The following is a 23,559-nucleotide window of genomic DNA, read 5'->3' on the forward strand; positions in this document are numbered from 1 at the left end:
TAGTCTATACTGCCCTAGAGCTTCCGGACTGAAATCTCTTTGTTAGTCTCTTATTAAGCCATTTTTAAGCAGCAGAACAAAGTTTTATATTATTTATTTAGGTCAGAATTAACTAAGTTATTTAACGATTTATTTTATTATTTTTATTCGTTTTCCTTTATTTCTTTTTCTTTATTACGTTATCAATAAAGGATACAAACAAAGAATACTAAGCTAAAGGTCAGATTCTAATTAGCCTAGCTTCGAAAAGTGGGTCCAAAAGTGAGTCTAAACGGTAAAGCTATTTATAGATTTCGTAGCGCGAAGAAAAGCGATGCTTATACTAAGCGAATAACAGGATTTTTATAGGTAGACTTTTTACTAAAAGCTTATATACCACGTTACGATATCCTATTATTATAGGCAGCGTAGGATATTAAGTGGCTTAATTATTATAGCTATTATTTATAGAGTAATTATACGAGCCTTTATATTTAATCTATGCCTTTATAGTATAGTGGTGGTATACCTGGTATACGGTTAGAGGACCGGGTCGGTTCGAATCCGGCTAGAGGCGCACGTAAAAGAGGGAACCCGTTCCTTTTTTATACTACTCGGATCCTGTTCTAGGGGGCCCTTATCTGCCTTAGCACGTATAATAAGGGTTAAACAGGGGGCCCGTTAGACCCACCTTCCGCCCGGCTTCGCTAGTCGATAACAGGTGCTACGGGGGAGTTAGTCGCCCTACCGTCGAAAAAACGAGAAGACGGTACCGCGCTATCCCTAAGCGCGTAAGTAAAATCCGCGGCGTCTCTTCCACGATACGGAGGTAGCCTCTTACGCTATTACGTAAGCGTTCTGTATAGGCACGTAGCCAGCGTTAGCTCCACCTATAGCTATAGAACAGGGAAGCTTAGGAGCTTTAAACCCTAGGAAGCGTATATATAAGTCGCCCGTAAGTGGGCCCGCAGGGTTAGCCCTAGAGTATATAGAAGGCGTATAAAAACTAACTAAGATAATCACGCGCGCGCCGTTAATTAAGTATATAGTCGGCTTTAAAGCCGCTACGGGTAAAACGCTACCGGCTTCCTAGAATAGAAGCTATAAGTTTCGAATATATATTAAGTTAGTAACGGGACCCCCGCGGTACCCGTATAAGGCAGTAATACTAGAGGAGGAGGGTATAGGGGTTTTTATCTAAGTCTTATACTAGTTCCCTAAGTCTTATACTACGGTTTTTCCCCCTATAGGTATCTAAGAAGGACCGTATAGTTAGAATTCTAACTCCTAGCTACTTAAGGTAGGATAAGGATAGCGGAGTAAGAGAAATAAATAAATAAATATTTAATCTATATATTCGTTATTTTTCTTCTTTTTTAAAAAGCCCTTCGTAAAATAAAAGAATAGTATATCCGATTATGATAAAGAGACTTATTCCGATTATATGGTTCTTCCGGAATAGAAATAAAGAGCTTATTACCGCTCTTAGTAATCGTATTAGGAAGAATAAAGAGCTTTGAACCGTGGTATCGGTACAAACGGTTCGAATCGATTAGCTATCTTCGGGAGATAAAGGGATTTCGTACGGTCGGAGATAAGTATCTAAGACAAGGGGAGGATAAAGGGATAGCCTAAAAAGCTAGGTGGGAGTCTTTTTAGTATTTTTATATAGCCTAAAAAGGCGGGAGTCTTTTTAGTATTTCGAGTAGAATAATAGGGTAGAAAAGAGTAGATTTCCTTTATTGCTAACCCGGGCTTATAACCTTTTAATGAGTTCGGCTACGAGTAGTAGGCTATACGCGCGGAAGAGAGGAAAATTAAGTAAAATAACTATTGAGTTTATAGATCCGTAGGGATCACTGCTTGTTCCGCAAACGCGTGGTTATATGTATGTGTAAAGAGCTGAGTTCTGGGATTTCTTCCTGGATCCGGGGCTGGCAAAAGACCCTGAAAGATTAGGTGGCGACTGTTACGTTAATAGCCTACGCGACGGTTATCACGCCACGTTATTAGCTTAAGTAATAACCAAGATATCGTATTTACGATACCTCGTGTATTTATATAATATATATTATAAGCTAAGTATATATACACGTATAATACGTATAGTATTATAGTATAGGTTTAGCTAGTTTAAAGTAAACGTCTGGTTATATAGCTATAACTATATACTGTTTATTTTGACTTACATATTATGCTTATTATTATTATAATTATTACTTATTATGAGTATAATATTAACACTAGTTATTATAAGTCGGTTAATAATATCCTTGTTTTAAAGGATTTCTTTATCGAGGGGGGATCCTATACTATGGCAGGGCCTTATTCCGGGGCTAGCCCCGGACTCAAGGCATTATCTAGGCTATTGGTTTTAGTAGTTATATTAATAGACTCGGGATAGGATCCCAGGAGCTATTTTTTTACCTGGTTATAGGCGAGGGAAGTGAGGCAGGACTCCTCTTTTTCCATAGCCTTCTACTAGGCCTGAGTTACTTTTATAGTAACTCCGTTCACTGTCTTGGAGCGGGTAGGGTAGATCTTAAGGTTATTAGGGTAAGGCCCTTTATAGTTAATACATTAGGGGAAGCTATTATAGGCCGAGTCGTGTTCCGGCTTACCGTAATTACGGTAATATTATTTACGGTAGTATAGGCGTAAGCTATACTATTCGTAGTATTATATCTATTATATAGGCGTTATCCTCCGGAGGAGCAGCCTAGCTAGTCCGCTATTATAGATATAGAAGGCCTTAACTAAGGAGGCGAAGGAGGCGATTTAGGTTTAATCTGGTAGGGCGGGTATATAAGTCTTCCCGGCGGGGAAGACTCGGACTGGTTTTTACCTTATTATAAGGGTAATATTATGTTCTATAATATCGGGGACTAGGCTAAAGTCGGAGAGCCCTCAGATCTTAGCGGGGATATAAGGAATCGTATACATAGCCTAAATCTAGGATCCCTTAATAGTTATTATATTAAGTAGTTTAGAAAGCGTAGTATACATATAAGTAAGGATATTCGAATTCCTAGAGTCTTCGTGGTAACTGTATAACCGGTTATAATCCGGGTCGTTATTATAATAGGGTAAGGATATTCCGACTAGGGCAATCGGATATACCGACTAGGGTCCTATGTTAACAGCCGGTGACACCCGCCCGCTTGTACCCAGATACTTCCATATACTATAAGATATCCGCGTAAAAATGACCACAGCGACGATACCGACGATATACTTAATTGATCGTAGCGACGATACTAACGATACACTCAATTAATCGTAGCAACGATACACTCAACCGGTCGTAGCAACGATACCGACGATACACTCAATCAATCGTAGCGACGATACCGACGATACACTTAATTAATCGTAGTGACGATACACTCAATCAATCATAGCGACGATACTAACGATACACTCAATTGATCGTAGCAACGATACACTCAATCGGTTATAGCGACGATACCGACAATACACTTAATCGATTATAGCGACGATATACTTATCGATCGTAGCGACGATACGCCCAATTAATTATGTACGTGTCTATAAGTATCTAGGCACAAGAGGAAGTTGTTACAGCTAGCGTCAGGCGTTGTCAGTAGGACCCTAGTCGGAATATCCTTACCCTTATAATATCGCTGCTTTAGAGCGAGTAGCTATTAATAATTCGGCGACGGATAATAGCTAGGTCTATAAGGGCATATTTACTATCCCGTGGTATCCGGATAAAGATCCGGCGGTCCTAGAAAGCGCGCTATTAGGGTTTTTTAGGCTTTATTTATATATTCTATAGTTTAGTTATAGCTAGCCTAAGAGCTAGGGCTGGTTTTAGACGTGCGTTTATAGTTACAGTCACCGTGATAGTAATATAGGTCTTTCCTCTATTACCGGCAGTTACTATAGCACTAGTATAGTACTATAGTCCTTACTAGAGTTATAGCCCTTATCGTGTACCTTAGTTACCTAGTAGGGAGCTAGAGAGGTAGTCTAGGAAAAGGGTAGCCTAAGACTTAGGGTTTTCCGGGTACTCTTTAACGAGGCCTTAAAGAGTATCTATTATAGCGTTTCCTATATAAATTAGACGCTTTTATTTAGCCAATATCAGTTTTAGTCGATTTACAATATTATATAAAGGGTTAACCGGGGCAGAGATAAGGGTGGGTCGGCCTAAGATAAAAGGGGGCTTAGCGTGGCTAATAGTTGTGTTAATTAGTCTATTAGAGTTTCTTTCGGTTTATACGTTATTAGGATATAGTAGTTATTTTTTAATCGCGGTTATAACTGTGGGGGTGCCCTCTGCGTTTAGTGAGGACGATAATATAAATAGCCTCTTCCTAGGGGATTTAAAGGGTAACCCTTCTATTACGGTGATCGGGCTTAAGGCGGCTACTATCCCGGGAGCTGCAGTCTAAGAGCTAACTCGGGTTAGGATATCGAAAAGAGAGGGGGGGGGGGGGCGGCGTGATAGCCCCTGTCGCGTTGGCCTAGGCTATAGGCGGGAAATTACGGTCTGTTAGTGTTTATAGTATAAATAGGCGGTGGGCACTAATAGTCCTAAAAGTGGGAACCTAACTAGGAAGGAGAGTTTTAAGGCTATTTTAGATATAGGCCTATCAGATAGCTAGCACTTATAGACTCTTATACTTATCGCTTCCTCGCCTATTCCCAATAAAGGGGAGGCGCTCTACGTAGTGGACTATTAGTAACTGGTACCACTTTAGCTATATATCTGCTTAGAGCACTAGCACTATATATAGCTATTCGACTAAATAAGGATTTAGTACGCAGACCTTTACGTATCACGCTAAAGGGCTAGTGAATATAAAGAGGGATATATAGATAAGCAGTTCCTTATCGGCGCTATTAGGCTATAGCTTAAGAGTGGTTACTTATCGCTTAATCCTATTTAAGGGGAGATATATTATTAATAACGAATAGTTACTTACCCTGGAATCGTGTAACTAACGTAGTCTCTACAGTTATCTAATAGGGTCGGTATACAAACCTTACTAACATCGTATAATTTTATTTTAGTTACTATTATTTAATATATACTAACTATATATATCTCTAGCTAGCTAGTACTATTGGACCTATAAAAGGATTTAGGTAAGGTAACCTTAGGGTATAGTAAATAATATATAATAGAATGATTTCTTTAAGAGTAAGGGCGAGCTTCCTGCTTTATATATCTACGGGGAAACCTCGGGCTATCTATAGCTAGGCGCTATACTAGCTATAGTGCTAGAGTAGTACTAGCACTAATCTAGCGCTATACGGGTTTAGTGTCTTTATAGTGCTAAATAGTAATAAATAGTAGTAAATATCTAGTTATATAGCTATAACTATATACTATTTATTTTAACTTATATATTATACTTATTATTATTATAATTATTACCTATTATATAGATAATATAAGGCTTTATAGTGTAGTAGCGGTATACCTAGTATATGGTTAAGGTAACCGGGTTGGTTCGAATCTGGCTAGAGGCGCACGTAAAAGAGGAACCCCCTTTTCCTTTTTTACGCTACTCGGATTCTATTCTAGGGGGCCCTTATCTGCCTTAGTATATACGATAAGGGTTAAATAGGGGGCCCGTTAGACCCGCCTTCCGCCCAGCTTTGCTAGTTAATAATAGGTGCTACGGGGGAGTTAGTCGCCTTACCGTGGAAATAAGAAGACGGTATCGCGCTGTCTCTAAGCGCGCGAGTAAAATACGCGGCGTCTCTTCCACGATATAGATCCAGCCTCTTAGGCTATTATATAAGCGTTCTGCGTAGGCACATAGCCTATATTAGCTTTACCTATAGCTATAAAAAGAGTTAGGGAAGCTAAGGAGCTTTAAACCCTAGGAAGCGTATATATAAGTCGCCCGAAACTAGGCCTATAGGGGTTAGCCCTAGGGTATATAGAAGGCGTATAAAAAGGGACTCTTTAGGGAGACCTCACATTTCCATAGAGGGACCTCACACGTGACATTTTTATGGGATTTTGTGGGGCCATGACAAAGCCGTGAAGCTCCCTAAGTATCTCATACAATTTGTATATACAGTTTGAGTAGATACCTGTACTTGACATTTCCATTTACAACGTATATACATGGACATTTTTTAGATCATTCCGGCGGTGCCCGCCATACCTAGGTAGTACGAAGTACTTTAGTGGCTATGATTTCGAATCTAGTAAGTACCTAGGTAGGTACTACTATTCCTATGCCCCTTTTCTTCCCTGTACCAGATGACTTAAGGGCCAGTTTTAGGCTGCTTATGCCTTAAAAAAGGTTCGAGTTATTCCGACTATACTACTTGGTTATTCCGACTATAGTTTAGACCTAGGCCCTAATCTTCCTGCCAATCTTCCTGTCAATCTACGTCGTCAATCTACGTCGTCAATCTATATCATTAATCTACGTCGTTAATCTACGTCGTTAATCTATATCGTTAATCTACGTCGTTAATCTACGTCGTTAATCTACGTCGTTAATCTACATCGTTAATCTAGAGATAGAGGCAGCGCGTTCCGTTCCCTTATTATATAAAGTAAGAATAAGATAGCCGCGGTCGCGTTAGCGTGGCTGTGGAAGAGGAAGACGAAGAAGAGGAGTTACTGCTACTGCTGCTATTAGCTTAATCGAACAAACAAGGTATCCGTTAATTAAGTCCAAGCGATCAAAATAATAAAAAGACGTCGAAGTGGTTTACGACCGTAGTTGCGAAGGGTGTATATTAAAGGGTCTATATCGGAACTATAGTCGGAATAACCAAGTGGTATAGTCGGAATAACTCGAACCTTAAAAAATTACTGACTTTAGGGAATATCGAGTAGTGTGTAAGACCAGTACAATGTAACGTACAGTTAGGGGTGTATATAAAAAGAGGTGCGGTACTTAAGCGGCTATCATGGCCCCACAAAATCCCATAAAAATGATACGTGTAAGGTCCCTCTATGGAAATGTGAGGTCTTGCTAGAGAGTCCCTATAAAAGCTAATAGAGATAATCACGCGCGCGCCGTGAATTAAGTACGTAGTCGGCTTTAAAATCGCTACGGGCAAAACGTTATAGGCTTCTTAGTATAGACGCTATGAGTTTCGCACTAATAGTGAGTTAATTACGGGACCGTTATAATACCTATATAAGGCATTAATTCTAAAAAGAAGAGGAGAGTATAGGGGTTTTTATCTAAGTCTTATACTAGTTCCCTAACTCTTATACTACGGTTTTCCCCCTTATAGGCATTGGAGAAGGACCGTATAGTTAGAATTCTGGCTCCTAGCTACTTAGGTAGGATAAGGATAGCGGAGTAAGAATAATAAATAAATAAATATATAATATAAATATATTATATCCCGAAATAAGATATAAGTCGTTTATAGGAGTAAGGATATAGTTTTCTACTAAATTAAATTATTATATATAGTTAATTAAATTAAGAAATCTGTTATATGCTTTATCTATACTATTTATATAAAACCTAATCTTGTATATAATTATAACTATCTAGTCTAGGACTAGAATAACCTGCTCTCTTTCTGTTTTGGTCTAGTCTATATAAGAGGTGGATTAGACTACTCTAAGAGTAATCTTATTATAATTATAATAAAATTAAAAATAGCTAATAGTTTGCTATAGCCTATATCTATATATAACCGGTAAATTATATATATTTACTATCTACGCTATGCTATTGCCCCTAGGGTGGTCTAAGCTTGCTAAGATAAGAGCTTACTACGATACCCTAGATATATTAAGTGGGTAACAACCGCTCAGCTGGTGCCTGCTGGCAGAAACAGTGGGCACATTGCTTCCTACGGTATTAGTACTTGAGTTCGAATGAGTCACGACCAGTTAACTTTACATTGCCCACACTCGAGGACTCCATGCACAAGACTCTCTTCACCTTACCTTGCAAGGTGCTTTGCTCAGCTTGTTCCCGAGCAACGCGACCGCTGTGGCGATCATTGCTGCGCTTTCACTGGAGCTCTAGTCGGCCCATCTCTACCAGTCATATCGTCCAGGGGCTCCCTTTCGAAATGGCCGCTCAAGACGGTAAACGAGGTGGAGTTCAACTCAAGACGCCCAAAGGAACCCGGGACTGGGCAGGTCTTGATATCATCCTTCGTGAGGATATTTTTCAAACTATTGGGGACATTTTCAAACGCCATGGTGGTACCCCTCTTGACACGCCTGTGTTTGAACTGAATGAGATCCTTTCAAACAAGTATGGAGAAGATTCACGTCTCATCTATCAGCTAGAGGACCAAGGGGGAGAACTCTGCTCCCTCCGTTATGATTTGACGGTGCCCCTGGCCCGTTGGTTGGCCATGAACACGGTACAGCAAATCAAGCGATATCAAATTGCGAAGGTTTACCGGCGAGATCAGCCCGTAAGGACGTGCCACCTGGAAGTACTTGAACCTGACTAACCACTTCTTCAAGTCAATGGCTCGCGGCCGCCTACGTGAATTCTTTCAGTGCGATTTTGACATCGCTGGCGAATACGATTCAATGATCCCCGACTCGGAAATCATTTGCCTGATTATAGAGGTGTTCGAGGCTCTGGGCCTCGGGAAGGATATTACGGTAAAAATCAACCACCGCAAAATTCTGGATGGTCTTTTCGCGGTCGCCGGTGTCCCCGACCACCTGATACGCCCCATTAGCTCAGCCGTCGACAAGTTAGACAAGTCACCCTGGGATGAAGTCAAAAAGGAGATGGAGGAGAAAGGGCTCTCGTCGGAGGTTGCGGATAAGATTGGAGAATACGTCAAGCATAAAGGGGGCCCTGAACTCCTCACGTCGCTCCAGTCAGATGCAGCAATCACAACCAATGACAAAATCAAAGCCGGCTTAGAGGACATGGACCTCCTATTCCGCTATCTGGGCGCTTATGAGGTGGATGACAGAGTGTCGTTCGATCTTTCGCTCGCTCGTGGCCTCGACTACTATACGGGCTTAATTTTCGAGGTCGTTTTCAACGCGCCGAAGGGAGCCTCCAAGGACGAGCTCTCGCGTGTTGGCAGCATTGCTGCGGGGGGTCGTTACGACGATTTGGTCGGCATGTTCGGCAAGCGCCAAATACCGTGCGTTGGCGTGTCGTTCGGCGTGGATCGCATTTTCACTATCCTGAAGGCCCGTCACGCAGCGGAGAAAGAGAGACAGGTCTCGGCACGTAGGACCGACGTATACATCATGGCTTTTGGTGGCAAAACGTTCGACGGCCTGCTTCTTGAGCGAATGGCCGTAGCTCGGGAGCTGTGGAAAGCTGGCATCAGGGCTGAGTTCTCGCCCAAGGTGAAGCCCAAGCTCCCGCAGCAGTTCAAGGCTGCTGAATCCGGTGGAGTCCCCCTTGCGGTAATTCTGGGTGAAGGCGAGGCAGCAGCTGGGAAAGTTAGACTCAAGCTGTTGGGTCAGGCTGCTGCAACGGATGGTGGAGAAAAGGAAGGACGCTTACTACCCAGGGCAGACCTGGTACCTGAAATTAAAAAGCACCTTGGGGTGGCTTAATGGTTTAAGAGACTAGCCTTGCCGAATAATAAAGGGAGTCTCTAGGGAGACCTCACATTTCCATAGACAGACCTTACATGTGACTTCTTCGTGGGGTTTTGTGGGGCCATGACAAAGCCGTGAAGCTCCCTAAGTATCCTATATAATTTAGAGTACCACTATTTGCAAGCGGCCTGTCTACTATTTGCAAGCGTCCTAAACCCAATTAGGAAGGTTACGCGACCCCGCGTAGTAGTGTATATACACCACGATCTTAGCTATAGATATCCCGTACCGGTATATATCACGATAGAATTTTTATAGTATTAAGATAGGCCTTAATCGCTGCGACTTATACCTGATATTCTATATACTAAAATCATAGCTATTTTAACTCTTTTTTTATTATATTAAAGTATCTTAGAACGCGTTATATCCTTTACTTATCCGAAACCCGTAATCCCGGCGTCCGCCTACCCGGATAAGCTACTAGTAGCCGTTAAGGCGTACTATCACGGCTATAGCTTTAGTGTTATAAAGTCAGGTAATAGAAGACTCGCTAGCGGTATAGTCTCTTGGATTACCCTTGCCTATAACCGCGGCGGTGCGTAGAGGCTATCTAAAGCCGTTATAAGAGCCATTAAAATAACTAAAATTAGATACCTTTAGGCTACCGAGATAATACTAATTAGGGAGGCATAGTAGTTCTTTATCGGCGATAAGGACTATTATAACCACCCTCTACTTACTATCGCAGACTCTTACCACTACGCTAAAAAGGAATATCCCTTATAACGATAGGGTAAGTACTGCTTATATTGGTTGTGACACTTACGTTAAACGTGGCGGCGGCGTCGGTAACCGCGAGGCTGGATTCGTAATAAGCGATTAGAGTATCGCGGATTAAGATAATAGTCGAGTAGTTATCGGGTATAGACAGACTAACGGCCTCTTAAATTACTATATAACTATAGTAAAAATTTAAGTATAATATCGCCGGCAGTCTTATACTTAGCCTATAAGATATCTATAACTATTAATAGCAGTTATAGCGGGAGAAGTACGGTCCTTTATTATTAACGCAGTATTTCCTTAAGAGGTTAGAGGCGGGATCGTTAGGCGAATACCACGTCTATAAACACTTTAACTATAATATAGGCCGTATTAATATAATCTTTTCGATATATCGAGACTACGTTAATTAGTAAAGAAAGAATCCGGAGCTTTTAAGTATAGATTATACCTATTCTGTTAGTAAACGCTCCGTAATTATTTATAATTAACTAACCTTTACTTAGGTAAATCGATTTAATATGCCTCTTTTCGAGGTTATAGGCGTAGCGGCGGACTATAGCTCCTATAACTACTATTTTGCCCTAGTATCGAGGGAGACTTAGGAGGCCTTTAGATAGATCTATCGCCGGATTAGGGAGGTCTTTATAACTAAGGATATCGAGTTTCTAAGTTCTATTATCACTGATTTCGATAAGGCCCTTAAAAATACGTTAAGTATTATTTTCCTAGCTATTAATTAATAAATCTATATATAGTATATCCTAAAGAACGTTAACCTTTATATTAGAAAGAAATAGATTAGCCCTCTTAAGGGAACCAGTCTTTTCCTAGCGGGTAAGTTTATAATTTCTTTTTAATAGTTACCCTTACTTATTATATATAGAATATTCCTTATTTATAGGGTAGGGCTATAAGGCGATAAAATCTTTTCTTATAGAATTATTAGTCTTATTATCGCTTTACTATCCTAATCTAGACTAGTATATAAAATCTTTTTACTAACCGAGTATTAGCTATATAAAATTTAGAATATAATATATTTATTTATTTATTTATCTTACTCCGCTATCCTATCTTAACCTATATATATAGGAGCCTGGTTAGGCTATACGGTCCTTCCTAGATTGCTATAAAGGGGAAAAACCCTAGGGTGAAAAACCTCTATATACTTCCTTATAGTGGAGTGGTGCCACCGCGGTGCCGATATAGCCCCGATTCCGCCATATTACGTATCTAGATTATACCTCTAGTCTAGTAGCTAATAGGAAGGAGCAGGCTAAGGTATAGGTTAGCCTAAGTAAAAGGGTAATTAGGCCTCCCGGGGGGGTCGGTTAACCCCGAAGGGCTGCCGAAAGGCGTCTATAGGAGGACCGTAAGATACGGTCCCTTATATCCCCGGGGGGCTAATCCCTTATTCTATCGTTAAAATAATAAAGCAGGAAGGCGCCACTTACCTCCTTCGAGGCAGGTGCCTTCTAGATCCAGTAGGCAGGGTAGGGCCCCGCCTATAATCGTAAATAGTTAATAAATATCCTCGTCCTCTTCCTCTTCCTCTTCCTTTTCCTTTTTCCTATAACGTAACCGATCCCTTTATAGGTTATCCGCTAACCACCCCTATACCTATTCCCGCGTATTTTCCGTAGCGGCGCCTTATTACTAATAGCATAGCTTTATAGCGTTGCTTTTCCTTTTTTCTAGTTAATTCGCGGTAACGGTATATAGTTTAAGTAGCGGGCTCGCGGTAGGGTTATAGTGGAGGTGGCTAATAGACTAGGTAGTTAAATAATAAAGAAATAAGTAATAGCGATAATAATTAAACTATAAATAGTCTAATAGCGTGGTAGTGCCTTTATAGGCGCTCGCTAATACTAACTCTAGATACTACCTAAGAAGACGTCGCCTAGGAAGGGTAAGGGTAAGAAGAAAGTACCTGCCGGTAATAGTTATGTATATTAGGCCGGGTCTACTTATATTATACCGTATATAGTTAAGGTAGTGCCGATACAGGAGCTTAGTGGCTAACTTAGGGTAGGTATCTACGCTATACTAAAAAGCTTAGGGGTAAGGAACCCGAGAATATTAAGAAATACGCTAATACTACCGGTACGGGCGCGGCCTATATCTAGTACGCTAATAGCCGTCGGATATACTAGAATATAAATCGATCCGGGGTTAAGGCAGTGCTACCTTAGTATTATCGGGGAGCTATTAGGCCTAAGCTAATAATAGGTAGGTAGGTGGTAGGTCCCCTTATCCGCTAAGAAGCACTAGTTACGCCTTATAAACCGTTACTCGGCCTTCCTAATAGTAATAGCCGCCGGCGATAGTATCGCTACCGTAAATAGACTCCTCTTAATACCGTAATAGTATATTACTAACTTCTTATATAGGCCCGGTAGCGACTAAAGGAGGCTAGCGCCTTTTTTATATAGGCTATTAACCGCGCCTAGCCCTCCGGTTATACTACCGGTAATACCTTATCGGCGTCTTAAGGACGTATATTAGCTAAGGTTAATAAAAAGCTTAATCTACTCCTAGATTATCTTATAAGTAGTCTTATTATAATAGCTTAGTGGTGCCTACGGCTAACTCCTTATAGGGCCTTAAATACGCTCCTAGTAACGTTAGCGCCTCCGATAACGATACCGCTAGTAATACCGTTATAGGCGCCTCCTCTAAAGAGGATAGTTTAAAATATACCTCTAAATAATAGGGGTAGGGTAGTAGCTTTTTAGTATTAAGGGGGTCCTGGCTTAGAATAGGCCCCTAAAGATAACTAATAATATCCTATATAATGCCGCGTTTATCCTATTATTATACCACTATATTCCCGTAAGCGGTTATAATTTTAAGGGCTAGCTAAAAGTCGCTTAGCCTTTTCTGCTAAAAGAACCACTTCGCGATTTCCTTAGCTTTAGTCTTATATTTAAGTATATTATAAAGGTCTCCCCTTATTATAAGTAGTCTCCCGACGGCCCTAAAAAGGTCTTATCGCGCTTTATCTTAGATATTTTAGTACTAAAGGATTATATACTCGGCTATTTCGGCCCCCTTATTGTTATAGGGGTAGCGCGGTATTAGGAAGCCGGGGACCCTAGCCTTAGCTAGGAAGGCCCTTAGGCCTAGCTTCTCTATCCGGATCTGCGTAAGCGCTAAGCTCTATGGTTTAAGGAGGCCTTTATATTTCCGGAGGGCGCGCCGTGTTAGGGGACGGTTCAGCGCCGTTACGGTATAGGTCTAGTGGTTCCGGCCTTATGTCTAGGCCCGGCCTTAATCCTTTAAAAGAGCTTTATAAAGGGTAATAGTAGGGCTTCCGATCTAGGTTACTAAAGCGGTATTCTAGGTAGTCTAGGCTAGGGCGGCCTGGGTCCTATAGTATCGGTTTAGTGCCGCTAAGGCACGCGTCGCGGCGTAAGCTCCGGCTAATAGTCGTTCCGCGGCCCCCTCTTCCTGGATATAGAGGACCTTCTGCGCGCTAAGGCGCGAGAGGTAAAGGTTAAGAGGGGGGATAAAGGTCTCCTTTTTTAGAACCCGGATTAGCGTGGCTTTATATACCCCGGCGATAAGCCGGAGGCACCGGCTTTATACTAAGGTAATCGCTATAGCGAGGCCCTGTTTAGGGCCCACGCTAATTCTATAAATAGCTAAGGTATAATAAGCGGCGATTAGCCGGATCACTACGAGGTAAAGACGCCGCGCGTCGGCGAAGCTATACCCCTATACTACCGCGCTTAGCCTAGATAGGGTATAGGTTTAGGTAACGAGTCGGCTCTTTACTTCTTTAGTATATCTTTAAAAGTTAAGTCTTTTATTAAGCTAAACGCCTAGGAAGCGGGTCGACTCCGATAATAGGACCGATACGGTGCTAAGGGGGAGTAGGGTAGATAAGGGCTATTAGGACTTTATAAAAGGGATATATATACTCTTTACGGGTTCGAATTATAATCCGCTCGCCTCCGCCTAGTCTAGGCAGGTATCCTACGCGGTAATAAGGCGGCGCCGCGTCTATACCTCGGTCTTCCTAAAGGCTATAATATTCGTATTATCTATAAACCCTATAACCAGCGACTTAGGTACTCTATTAAGCTTTTTATAAAGGGTTAATATATAGAGGATAAAAAGGATAGGCGAGACTAAGGAGCCCTAGGGCACTCCCCTAAGGAGGTGCCGTGGTAGTGTTATTTCGCTATTAAAAAGGAGTCGTGCTAAGCGGTTATATAAGAAGCTACGGATTAGGTTAATTAGCTAGGGTAGGTAACCTTTCTTTTAAAGCACTTCGAGGCGCCGGGTATAGGGGACTATATTAAAGGCGCCCTTAATATCGAGTTAGAGTATCGACACGGTACTATTATAGGCCTAGCTTGCCTATACTGCTTTATAAACCCTTTACACGGCGGTCTTTATACTTTAGCTAGGGCGGTTACCTATCTATCCTTCTAGGAGGAGCCTATATTCCTCCGCTATAGCTATAATACGGTTAGCGAGGATCCCTTTAAGGACCTTGCCTAGGGTGCTAAGGAGCGATATTAGGCGCTAGCCCCTTATAGTCTTATAGTTACTCGGTTACCTGCCCTCTTTCTTAAGGATTATAATAGTAGCGTTATAGCACTATATAGGGAAGTAGCCTATTATTAGATAAGCCGTGAAGATAATACTAAGATAATAATAAAGGGGGGGCCCGCACGCCTTAAGGATCCCGGCTAGGAGCCTATCTAGGCCTAGTGCTACCTAGGCCTTTATCCTTTAAAGGCGCCCCTAAACGTCTATGGGGGTAATATCGTGGCGTACCTCCTACCCTAAGGGAAATAGCCTCCTAAGGGGGCGGGGGTTAGTAGGTTAGAGGGGGGGGAAGAACTTCTAGCTAAGGACCTCGGCCTTATCTTTATACGATACTATTAGTTCGCTGCTACCGTTATTATAGCGGAGTAGTAGGACCGAAGGGGGGTCCGGTAAGGACCGTCCTTTAGTTCGCGCCTACTTTTATAGGCGCTAAAGGAGACTATCGTTTTATCGAGTAAAGTATAGGAGGTGCCGTTAATATTATCGCTTTATTAACGCGGTGGTATTATTAAGCTTCCGCTCCGCTTCCTAGAATTCCTTTTACCGGTTCCGGGACTTTCTAGCTATATACCGGTAATAGAGTCTTCGGGTATTATAAGTTAGGGCGGTAAGCTCTATGTTCTATTAGGGGCGGGGGGGGTAATTATAGGATCCGGCGCGGCGCTATAGTGCTGCCTTATCGGTAAGGTTAGTAAGCTTTTTAATTAGTTTATTTAGTATTATATCGATCTTTGCTATAGAGGTAAGCGGGCCTAGCTAGCGGATCCGGGTAAGGGTAAGTCGGTCTATAACTAAGAGGTTAAAGTCCTTCTAGACTTAGCTTAGTCGGTAAGGGTCTTATTACGGTATTATAGTTATCGCGGGTGCTAGTATTATGTATATATAGATAATTTAGGAGTAGTGGTCTAAGCTAATAACCGCTTTATCGGTGCCACTATAGTTATAGTAGAGCCCCTATAAGGCCTATATAAGGTCGATAGTGCTAGCTTACCGGCCTAGGCGGTGCTAAGTCGTTATACTAGGTAGGGTAACTAGGTTTAGGTCTTAACGGGTTATAAGGTCTAGGAGGGCGTTAGCTTTAGGGTAGTAATATAGCAGCTAGGACTAAAGGGGGTGGTGGAGGTTAAAATCGCCGATAAGGATATAGCGGCCCCGTGGCGGTATAGTGTCGAGGGTATCGGTAAGTAGAGTGTTTTAGGGTATCCTAGCGGATTAATAGTTCTCGGAATATATAGACTAGACTATAAGGGCGTTATCTCCGGTTCCGAATATAACCGTATAGGAGTTATAGTAGGCCCGCTATATCTATATATATAGGGGGTGCTTTTTATATATATAAAGGAGGGCGTGGCTACCTCCTTAGATTAGTTGGTAGGCCCTATAAAAGGGGTAAGCAGGGCTTTTCGTAAAGGGGTTAAGCCCGGGCTCTTAAATCGTAATTATATTATACTCGGCGCGGTACTAGAGTAATAGCTCCCTCCGCGCTTACTTCCTCCTTATATTCTATATAAGGACACGGATACCTATTATTAATTAAAGGGTTAGGGGGGTTAGGCCGAGGCCGGTTTAACGGCTATAGCTATTACCGCTATTTAGTTCCGGAGCTCCTACTATAGTGTTTTGTTTATACCGCGTTAGATTATATACGTGCTTATCTAGCCGGGTACTAGGGAGCCCTCCTAGCCCCTAGTTCTTTTAGGGGGGCGGCCTTTAGTTTAGCGGGTTATAGGTTCTTAGCTTAGGGGCTAGGAGAAGTTTAGCTAGGGTAGGCTTGGTTAGTGCCGTAGGTATACCACTTTAGTTTAGCGGGTAAGGTTAAAGTCTTATACTTAGTACTTATAGGCTTCGCGTATCTTCTCTAATTCCTTTTTTAGGAGTAAGTAAAAGTCGTCGAAAGCCTTATAGTTACCGTTATAGGCTACGTACCTATAGGGTTAGTCCGGTACCGCCGCGCTATATTATCTAAGTCCCTGCTAGTATATCGATTCTAGTTTAGCGTAGTAGCGGTATACCCTTTTTACTATAGCGTAGCTATTCGCCCGGTAGCCGAACTAAAGGCATTTATAATAGCGGAGGGGGCTAAGTTTTAGGTTATAGGGCTTATAAATATAGCTACCGCTTTTAAAGAGGAGGGTATTATATATAAGGCTTATAGCGCTTTCCGGAGTAGTCGACTTAATTAATAGCAGGGTAACCCTTCTAGTGCTATAACGGGGTAGCCGGGTATAAGCGCGGAGGATATTCGCCTCGGGGTTTATAGCTTATAGGGATACTAGTAGTTCTTTTTTAGATAATACGCTAAGGGTATCGCGGGGGATAGCTTTTATAAGTGCCGGGTAGGTCCTAGTAGCTAGGGTCGCCCCCTTATTAAAGGCCTTTTTAACCTAAAGCTCCGCTTAGGTGGATTATTATTATACCCCTTTAGTAAAGGTAAGGCAGATATTACCGCTAAGTAGCTTTTATACTATAATAGCGTTATATCGGGGGGTTATAGCGTTTATAGCTTAGATAATCTTTTTAGGGGTCCGGTTTTATAGTTATTAGTCCTTAAGGAGGTCCCCGTAGCGGATAATTAGCTCTTAATAGTGTTTAGCGGGTATTACTTTAGGGGGGGCGGGGTCCCTTAGGGGTATTATAGTAGCGCGGGCAGTAATAGTGGCCTAGGTCGGTTTAGCCCCGCCTATCCTTTTACGAAGCTCCTTACGGATAGTCTATTTTATTATTATATGGAGCCGGGCTACCGGTATTATAGTGGTAGCGCTATAAAGACACCGGAATGTTAGCAGTTCTTCTACTAGCTTAACGACCTAATTAATCGTGTTCCTATTAGCTAGTAGATTCTGGATTACCGCCTTAACTCTGGATATATCTTGGTTCGGGGGCCGCGGTGGTCCCCTTTTAGTCTTAGTTCGGTTCCGTGTAGTATTCTGGCCCGAGGGGGGCGGTTTATCGGGTTATCCCTGTGTTTAGGGTGGGTGGGTTAGGGGAAAATTCTACGAAGTTAAGGTCGGAATAATCCTGTTTATCGTGTTAACTCGCGATACGGCTATAGCGCCGCCCTTACGGCGTCTCTACGATAGTATGCCGGGGGGGGGGGGCGGTAGTTATTTTCGGGTTCCTAATAGTTTAATCGATTTTACTCGCGTTACGCGCTTATAGCCGTCGAAAAGGCCGAATCGTTATTAAAGATATAGTTATAGAATATAATAATAACGCGGAATATAATACTAGCGCCCGCGAAGAAGACCAGGATAGCGATCTTATTACCTCTTAACTTACCCGTAATCCAGAAATCGCCGCCTTAATTACCGGCGAAATCACGGATAGCGGCTATACTAGAAGATAGTAAAATTTATATATTTCGGTATAGGCGCCGTCTAACGGATCGACTATAGATAAGTTTATAGATTCGTGGAAATCGTGTATATACGTACTAACCGAGGACGAATTTAATAAGCACTAGGACTCGTTAAAGCGACGGTTCGGCCGCGAATAAATCGGTAAGTCTTTTCCGCCGCCCTACTCTCTACTACCCTACTATTTATTATCTTTACTAACCGCTATATTAGCTTTTATGGCTTATCTTAAATAGACCTATCTACCGTATCGTGATTAGTTCTATAACTACGTAGTTAAGCACTTCCGTAACTACGGTATTAAGGCTATAAGTCGTATAGAGTCCGCCTACGCAGAGCTAAAGACCTATCTTCGCGGCCGCCTAGCTAACCTCGATAAGCTCTTTTCCTAGGTATATTTAATAGTAACAAAGAAGACTAAGCGGCTAAAGATTAGTTTAGCGGAAGCGGGTAGGAAATACGCCGTAATCTATATAAATTAACCCGTTATTTCTAATCTTATTTCCGAAGTCACGTTTAAGGCCCTAGAGCTTATATAGTAGTAGTATCTGGTTATAGACTAGGCGTTTAGAACTCGCTAGCCTCCTCCTAACTATATAGGGACGTTTTAGGCATAATTCGGGCTACTATACCGTTATATAATATTACGTTATTTAGAGGCTATAACCGTCCTGGAACGTACTTAAGTTAACCCTTACTAGTAGGTTAATTAGACCCTAGTATATTTATCCCCACCTCTCGCGCTATCCTATTTCTAACCGTTTACCACCTATTTCAGCCCGAAATACGATAGATACGCGAAAGAACCCGAGTCCTAGATCCTCTTCCTATCCGATTAAATCGGAATCGAATAAGGGAGCTGCCTGCTACTCGTGGCGAGCCTTAACGGCCACGCCCTCCCGGTACTTAAGTGCCTAGGACTTAGGCGGCTAGGGCTTAAGGCCCTAGGGCTTAAAGTAGGCGCTTATTATCGAAGTATAAAAGGGATTAACTAAGGCCGCGGCGTAGGAGAATTAATCCGGTATAGGCCGCTGCTATAATAGCTATAGAGACTACTCGCGCGTTATTTACTAAGCTTAGGGCCGAGATAGTTTCGGCACTTACTAGTAGGCATCGCTATATACCTTACGGGCAGGCGCCTAGCCAAATATAGTAGCCAGAGTCTTAGTAGGTATATTAGTCGACTTAATAGGAGGCATTCCAGACATATATAGACGTGCCGCCGTTAAATTAATAGGCGGCTAGAAGTGAGTTTTAGGTTACGCCGTAGGCGCAGGCAACGCAGGCGTAGGTAATATAGCGTAATCAGTAGCCTTAGTCGAATAGTTATTTTATAATAGATAGCGATTAAGTTTAGGATAGGTTTAAATAAGATAGTCGATTCAGAAATAAGCTATTTTACTAGCAAATTTGACTTAATTTAGGAATCTTAAGTCTTACTCGGACTCACTTAAAACTTAATACTATAAAAATTCTATTATAATATATACCGGTACGGGATATCTACAGCCAAGATCGTGGCGTATGCATACTACTACGCGGGGTCGCGTAACCTTCCTAATTAGGTTTAGGACGCTTGTAAATAGTAGACAGGCCGCTTATAAATAATGGTACTCTATAATTTATATATATAGCTTAAGTAGATACCTGTACTAAGGCTATATCGGTATGTTTTGCGCCTATGGGTCGGTATACAATGCTATATGGAGCTAGGGAAATACGTTCCGTTTTACTATGGTACTACCTAGTACCGGTATCCCGGAGAATCCTGTCTAGTATCTGGCATAGGCCTTACCCTTTTAGGATAGGTTACTAAGGCATATTTTCGGACACGAAATTAGACTCTGGGCGTAAGGTCCTGGTATATTATAGAGTTATAATATAGTATGGATATTTTTAAGTATCTCTCGGGTATGCTCCTAGGTAAATACAGTGGTCGGCTACCTAGTATATATAATATACCTCCAGGGACGCAGCAGGCACCTATCGTATTAATAGCGTATATAAAATTAGTAGGAGATCTATTAATTTAATTAACTCTGTTAATTTAATTGACTCTGTTGATTTAATTGACTCTGTTGATTTCATTGACTCTATAGAAGAAGGATCTGATCTGCTAGAAGTTCAGGAAAAACTCTGCTCTTAACCGTATCTAATCTCGGTACGGAATAACCCCTTCCGTGCCTATTTCGCGACTCTACGATATACCGGGACCTTACGCCCAGAGTCTAATTTCGTGTCCAAAAATATGCCTTGGCAACCTATCCTAAAAGGGTAAGGCCTATGTCAGATACCAGACAGGGTTCTCCGGGATACCGGTACTTATACTACCTAGTACTTTGTAAATAACCCGCCTGCCTCTATCACTGCGTTATATCGATCAGGCATTATACTAATCTACTCTTTTAAAAAGTCTTTAGGCAGTTAATTCCACGCCTCTATAACCCACTCACGTAGCCGCGTTTTTCCTGTGTTGTTGATATCGTGGACGAGATTTCTCCCCTCCCCCTACGGGGGAGGAGAGGAGATCTCGCCCTTCGGGCGCGGCTGCGATTTTTAGCTGGCTCCCTATACGTTAATTTTAAGTGGGCTCCTAATACGATAGATTATTAAGCGACCATATAGCCGTAATTACTTATTCTTATAATTAATTAGATTATTTTTGATATATAGTGAGTATTTTTCGCTTATGAAAATAAAGATTATATACTTATAGTTAACCCTATGCTTTTATTATAAAGCTAAATAATATTTTCTCCTTTGTATTTTTTTAAGTTATAAGACTTAATATATTAATTAATTATTATTACTCTTAATATTAACCACTAATAGTTAACTGCTTACTAATAACTTTAAGAATAACACTATTATAGTAGTAAATAAGTATAAGAATAAGTTAAATAGCTCTAAAGAAGTCTTAATACTAACTGCTATTATAGAATAGCTACTTTAAACCTTACCTAGTCCGATTCTCTTAAGCGCTTATAAGTAAGGTCCTAATACAATAAATTATTATTCGAATATATTATTATAATTAGTTTTCCTAAATAATTAATTAGAGTATGTATAATATATAGTATATATTATATTAAAATAAAGGTCGTATACTAATAAGCTTAATATTTGATTATAAACCTATTTACTATATATATATATATATATATATATATTTATATATATATTTATCTATTTCGTTGTATTATTTCAGATTATACGACTTTATTAATTAACTAATATCCTTTATCTTTAATATTAGTTCAAAATCATTAATCTCTTATTAATATCTGAAAAGATAATACTATTCTTATAAGAAAATAAGTATAGGAAGAAGTTAAATAGTTATATTATAGTCTTAATACTACTAAATTACCAATATAGAATAACTATTCTAAAGTCTATATATACTCCATATCTACTTACTATACTATACTAATATTAATTAGCTTAAATACTAATAGATCTATACTTATCCGATTCCATTATTCACTTATACAAATCTCTAATAATTAGTTTATTAGTTTTTTATTCCGTTATTATACTATATTTATATGTACTTTAATACTATAAGTAACTTTCTCTATTTTAATATATACATTTCCTTTTATGATACTCACTCTAAGACCTATAAAACTTATATCTACGCTATTATAAAACTAATATATATATATCTCTATCATTAATCCCATATCTATTTCTAATCCTATATACTTATATTCTTAATAAGAAATTAACCTCGTACTATTAACTTAAGTTAAAGTATTAGATTTATTATATATATAAGTAAATTTAATAATAATTCTAATGGTTCTCAAGAAGTTTTAATACTATTTACTATTATAAAGTAGCGACTTTAGATTCCGATTAAGATATAGACTCTAGCCCTGCTATTTCTACTATTACTTGTTATATAACTCGTTAGATACTATCTACCCCGTCCCCTATTTATTCTCTTTTTATAGAATAGATATATATATACTACATTTATATACCCTGTATTTATACACTATATTATAGTTCTTAGTCTACTTATATACTAATCACTTTGTTATAATCCGATTCTATTACTTATTTATAGAATATACTTCTTATTACTGCCTTAGCCTTGGCCCTTATATAACTATAAAGTATTTATAATTTATTAAATATTTTTAAACTATTTATAGTATATAAATATAGAGTTATTTATAGGTAATTTTCTATCTTAATAAATATTCTTTTATTATATACTAAGTCTTATATTAGCTAATTCTAAAGTATTATATAACTAATATATATAAATTTCTTTATTACTAATCTACGTATACTCCTTATAGTAAAGATACTTATATATATTATTAAGATTTACTTTATATACTTTACTATATAAATTATTATTCTACTTTTCTTTATTAAGAATATAAAATTAGTAGATTATTATTAATATTTATATATTACCTTATTATTTCTTTAAGACCCTTTAATTACTTTAATAATATAAAAAGTACTAATCTACTAATAGTATTAAGTGTTATATATATATATTTAGATTATTAGTAAAGTATAATATCTAATTATAATTAAGATTAGGATCTTATAAAAATAAAGTATAATTCTAATAATAGTTATAAATAAAAGTAGTTACGAATAGTATTAGTTAAAAATAGGATTAATTGCTAATAGGATTAATTACTAATAGAATTCGTTGCGAATAGGATTATCACAAACAGGATTGTTATAAACAGGATTGTTATAAACAGGATTGTCACGATCAGGATTGTCACGAACAGGATTGTCACGAACAGGATTGTCACGAACAGGATTGTCACGAACAGGATTGGTACGAACAGGATAGTATGGTAGCAAGCGTTGCACACGTTCAGGTCGTTGTCGGGGAGTGACATCCAATTAGGCGGGCGTTCCTATATAAATAGAAGTACCTCTCCGACAAATGAAGATAATTGAAGACTATTTGTTAGGGCAGGAGGTCACTTCTATACTGTGGACTACTGTCTTTGCGGGCGAAAAGCAACAAAAAGGGACGTGCGCATAGTGAAGGCACCTCTTGGCGTAACCGCCTTTTCCGGGTCTAGGAATAGTGAATATAAGAAGGGAAAAATTATGTTATTAATATCGTGGATATTATAACGTAGTTTAGAAAAAAAGGAAGTATAAAGGTAACGAGTCATAAAAAGATATACTGAAAAGTGTCTGTTTCTAAATAGGAAATAGATGGGTCCTAGAGTACTTTCGGATATAATAAAACTTATGCCCTTAATCTTTGTACTTAATATTTCTATTTACAGGGACATTTTCCTATTAGATTATTCCCGCGGTGCCCGGCTATAGTACTATACAAAGTAAGTACTATTATTCCTATGCCCCCTTTCTTCTCTATAC

General features: G+C 39.9%; 2 protein-coding genes and 1 non-coding gene across 3 annotated transcripts; all 3 read left to right on the plus strand.

Moving 5' to 3' along the window:
• The first annotated feature begins 482 nt into the window (after positions 1 to 482).
• ACRALDRAFT_t153 lies at positions 483 to 556 on the plus strand. Its single transcript has one exon. It is a non-coding gene; the product is annotated as a tRNA-OTHER (tRNA).
• A 2,556-nt stretch (positions 557 to 3,112) lies between these two features.
• ACRALDRAFT_2019781 (uncharacterized protein) lies at positions 3,113 to 6,132 on the plus strand (the record flags this gene model as incomplete). The annotated part of the gene is made up of 3 exons (XM_071019988.1): positions 3,113 to 3,142; positions 5,949 to 6,001; positions 6,042 to 6,132. 3 exons carry the CDS (start codon positions 3,113 to 3,115, stop codon positions 6,130 to 6,132), a joined length of 174 nt encoding a protein of 57 aa, XP_070875135.1.
• A 1,716-nt stretch (positions 6,133 to 7,848) lies between these two features.
• Positions 7,849 to 9,663, plus strand: ACRALDRAFT_1063900 (uncharacterized protein). Its single transcript, XM_071016872.1, has 2 exons — positions 7,849 to 8,373; positions 8,426 to 9,663. Exons 1-2 carry the CDS (start codon positions 8,020 to 8,022, stop codon positions 9,491 to 9,493), a joined length of 1,422 nt encoding a protein of 473 aa, XP_070875136.1. The 5' UTR covers positions 7,849 to 8,019; the 3' UTR covers positions 9,494 to 9,663.
• The last annotated feature ends 13,896 nt before the right edge of the window (positions 9,664 to 23,559 follow it).

The sequence above is a fragment of the Sodiomyces alcalophilus genome (assembly GCF_042370955.1).
Source record: "Sodiomyces alcalophilus JCM 7366 unplaced genomic scaffold ACRALscaffold_4, whole genome shotgun sequence".
NCBI classification, from domain to species: domain Eukaryota; kingdom Fungi; phylum Ascomycota; class Sordariomycetes; order Glomerellales; family Plectosphaerellaceae; genus Sodiomyces; species Sodiomyces alcalophilus.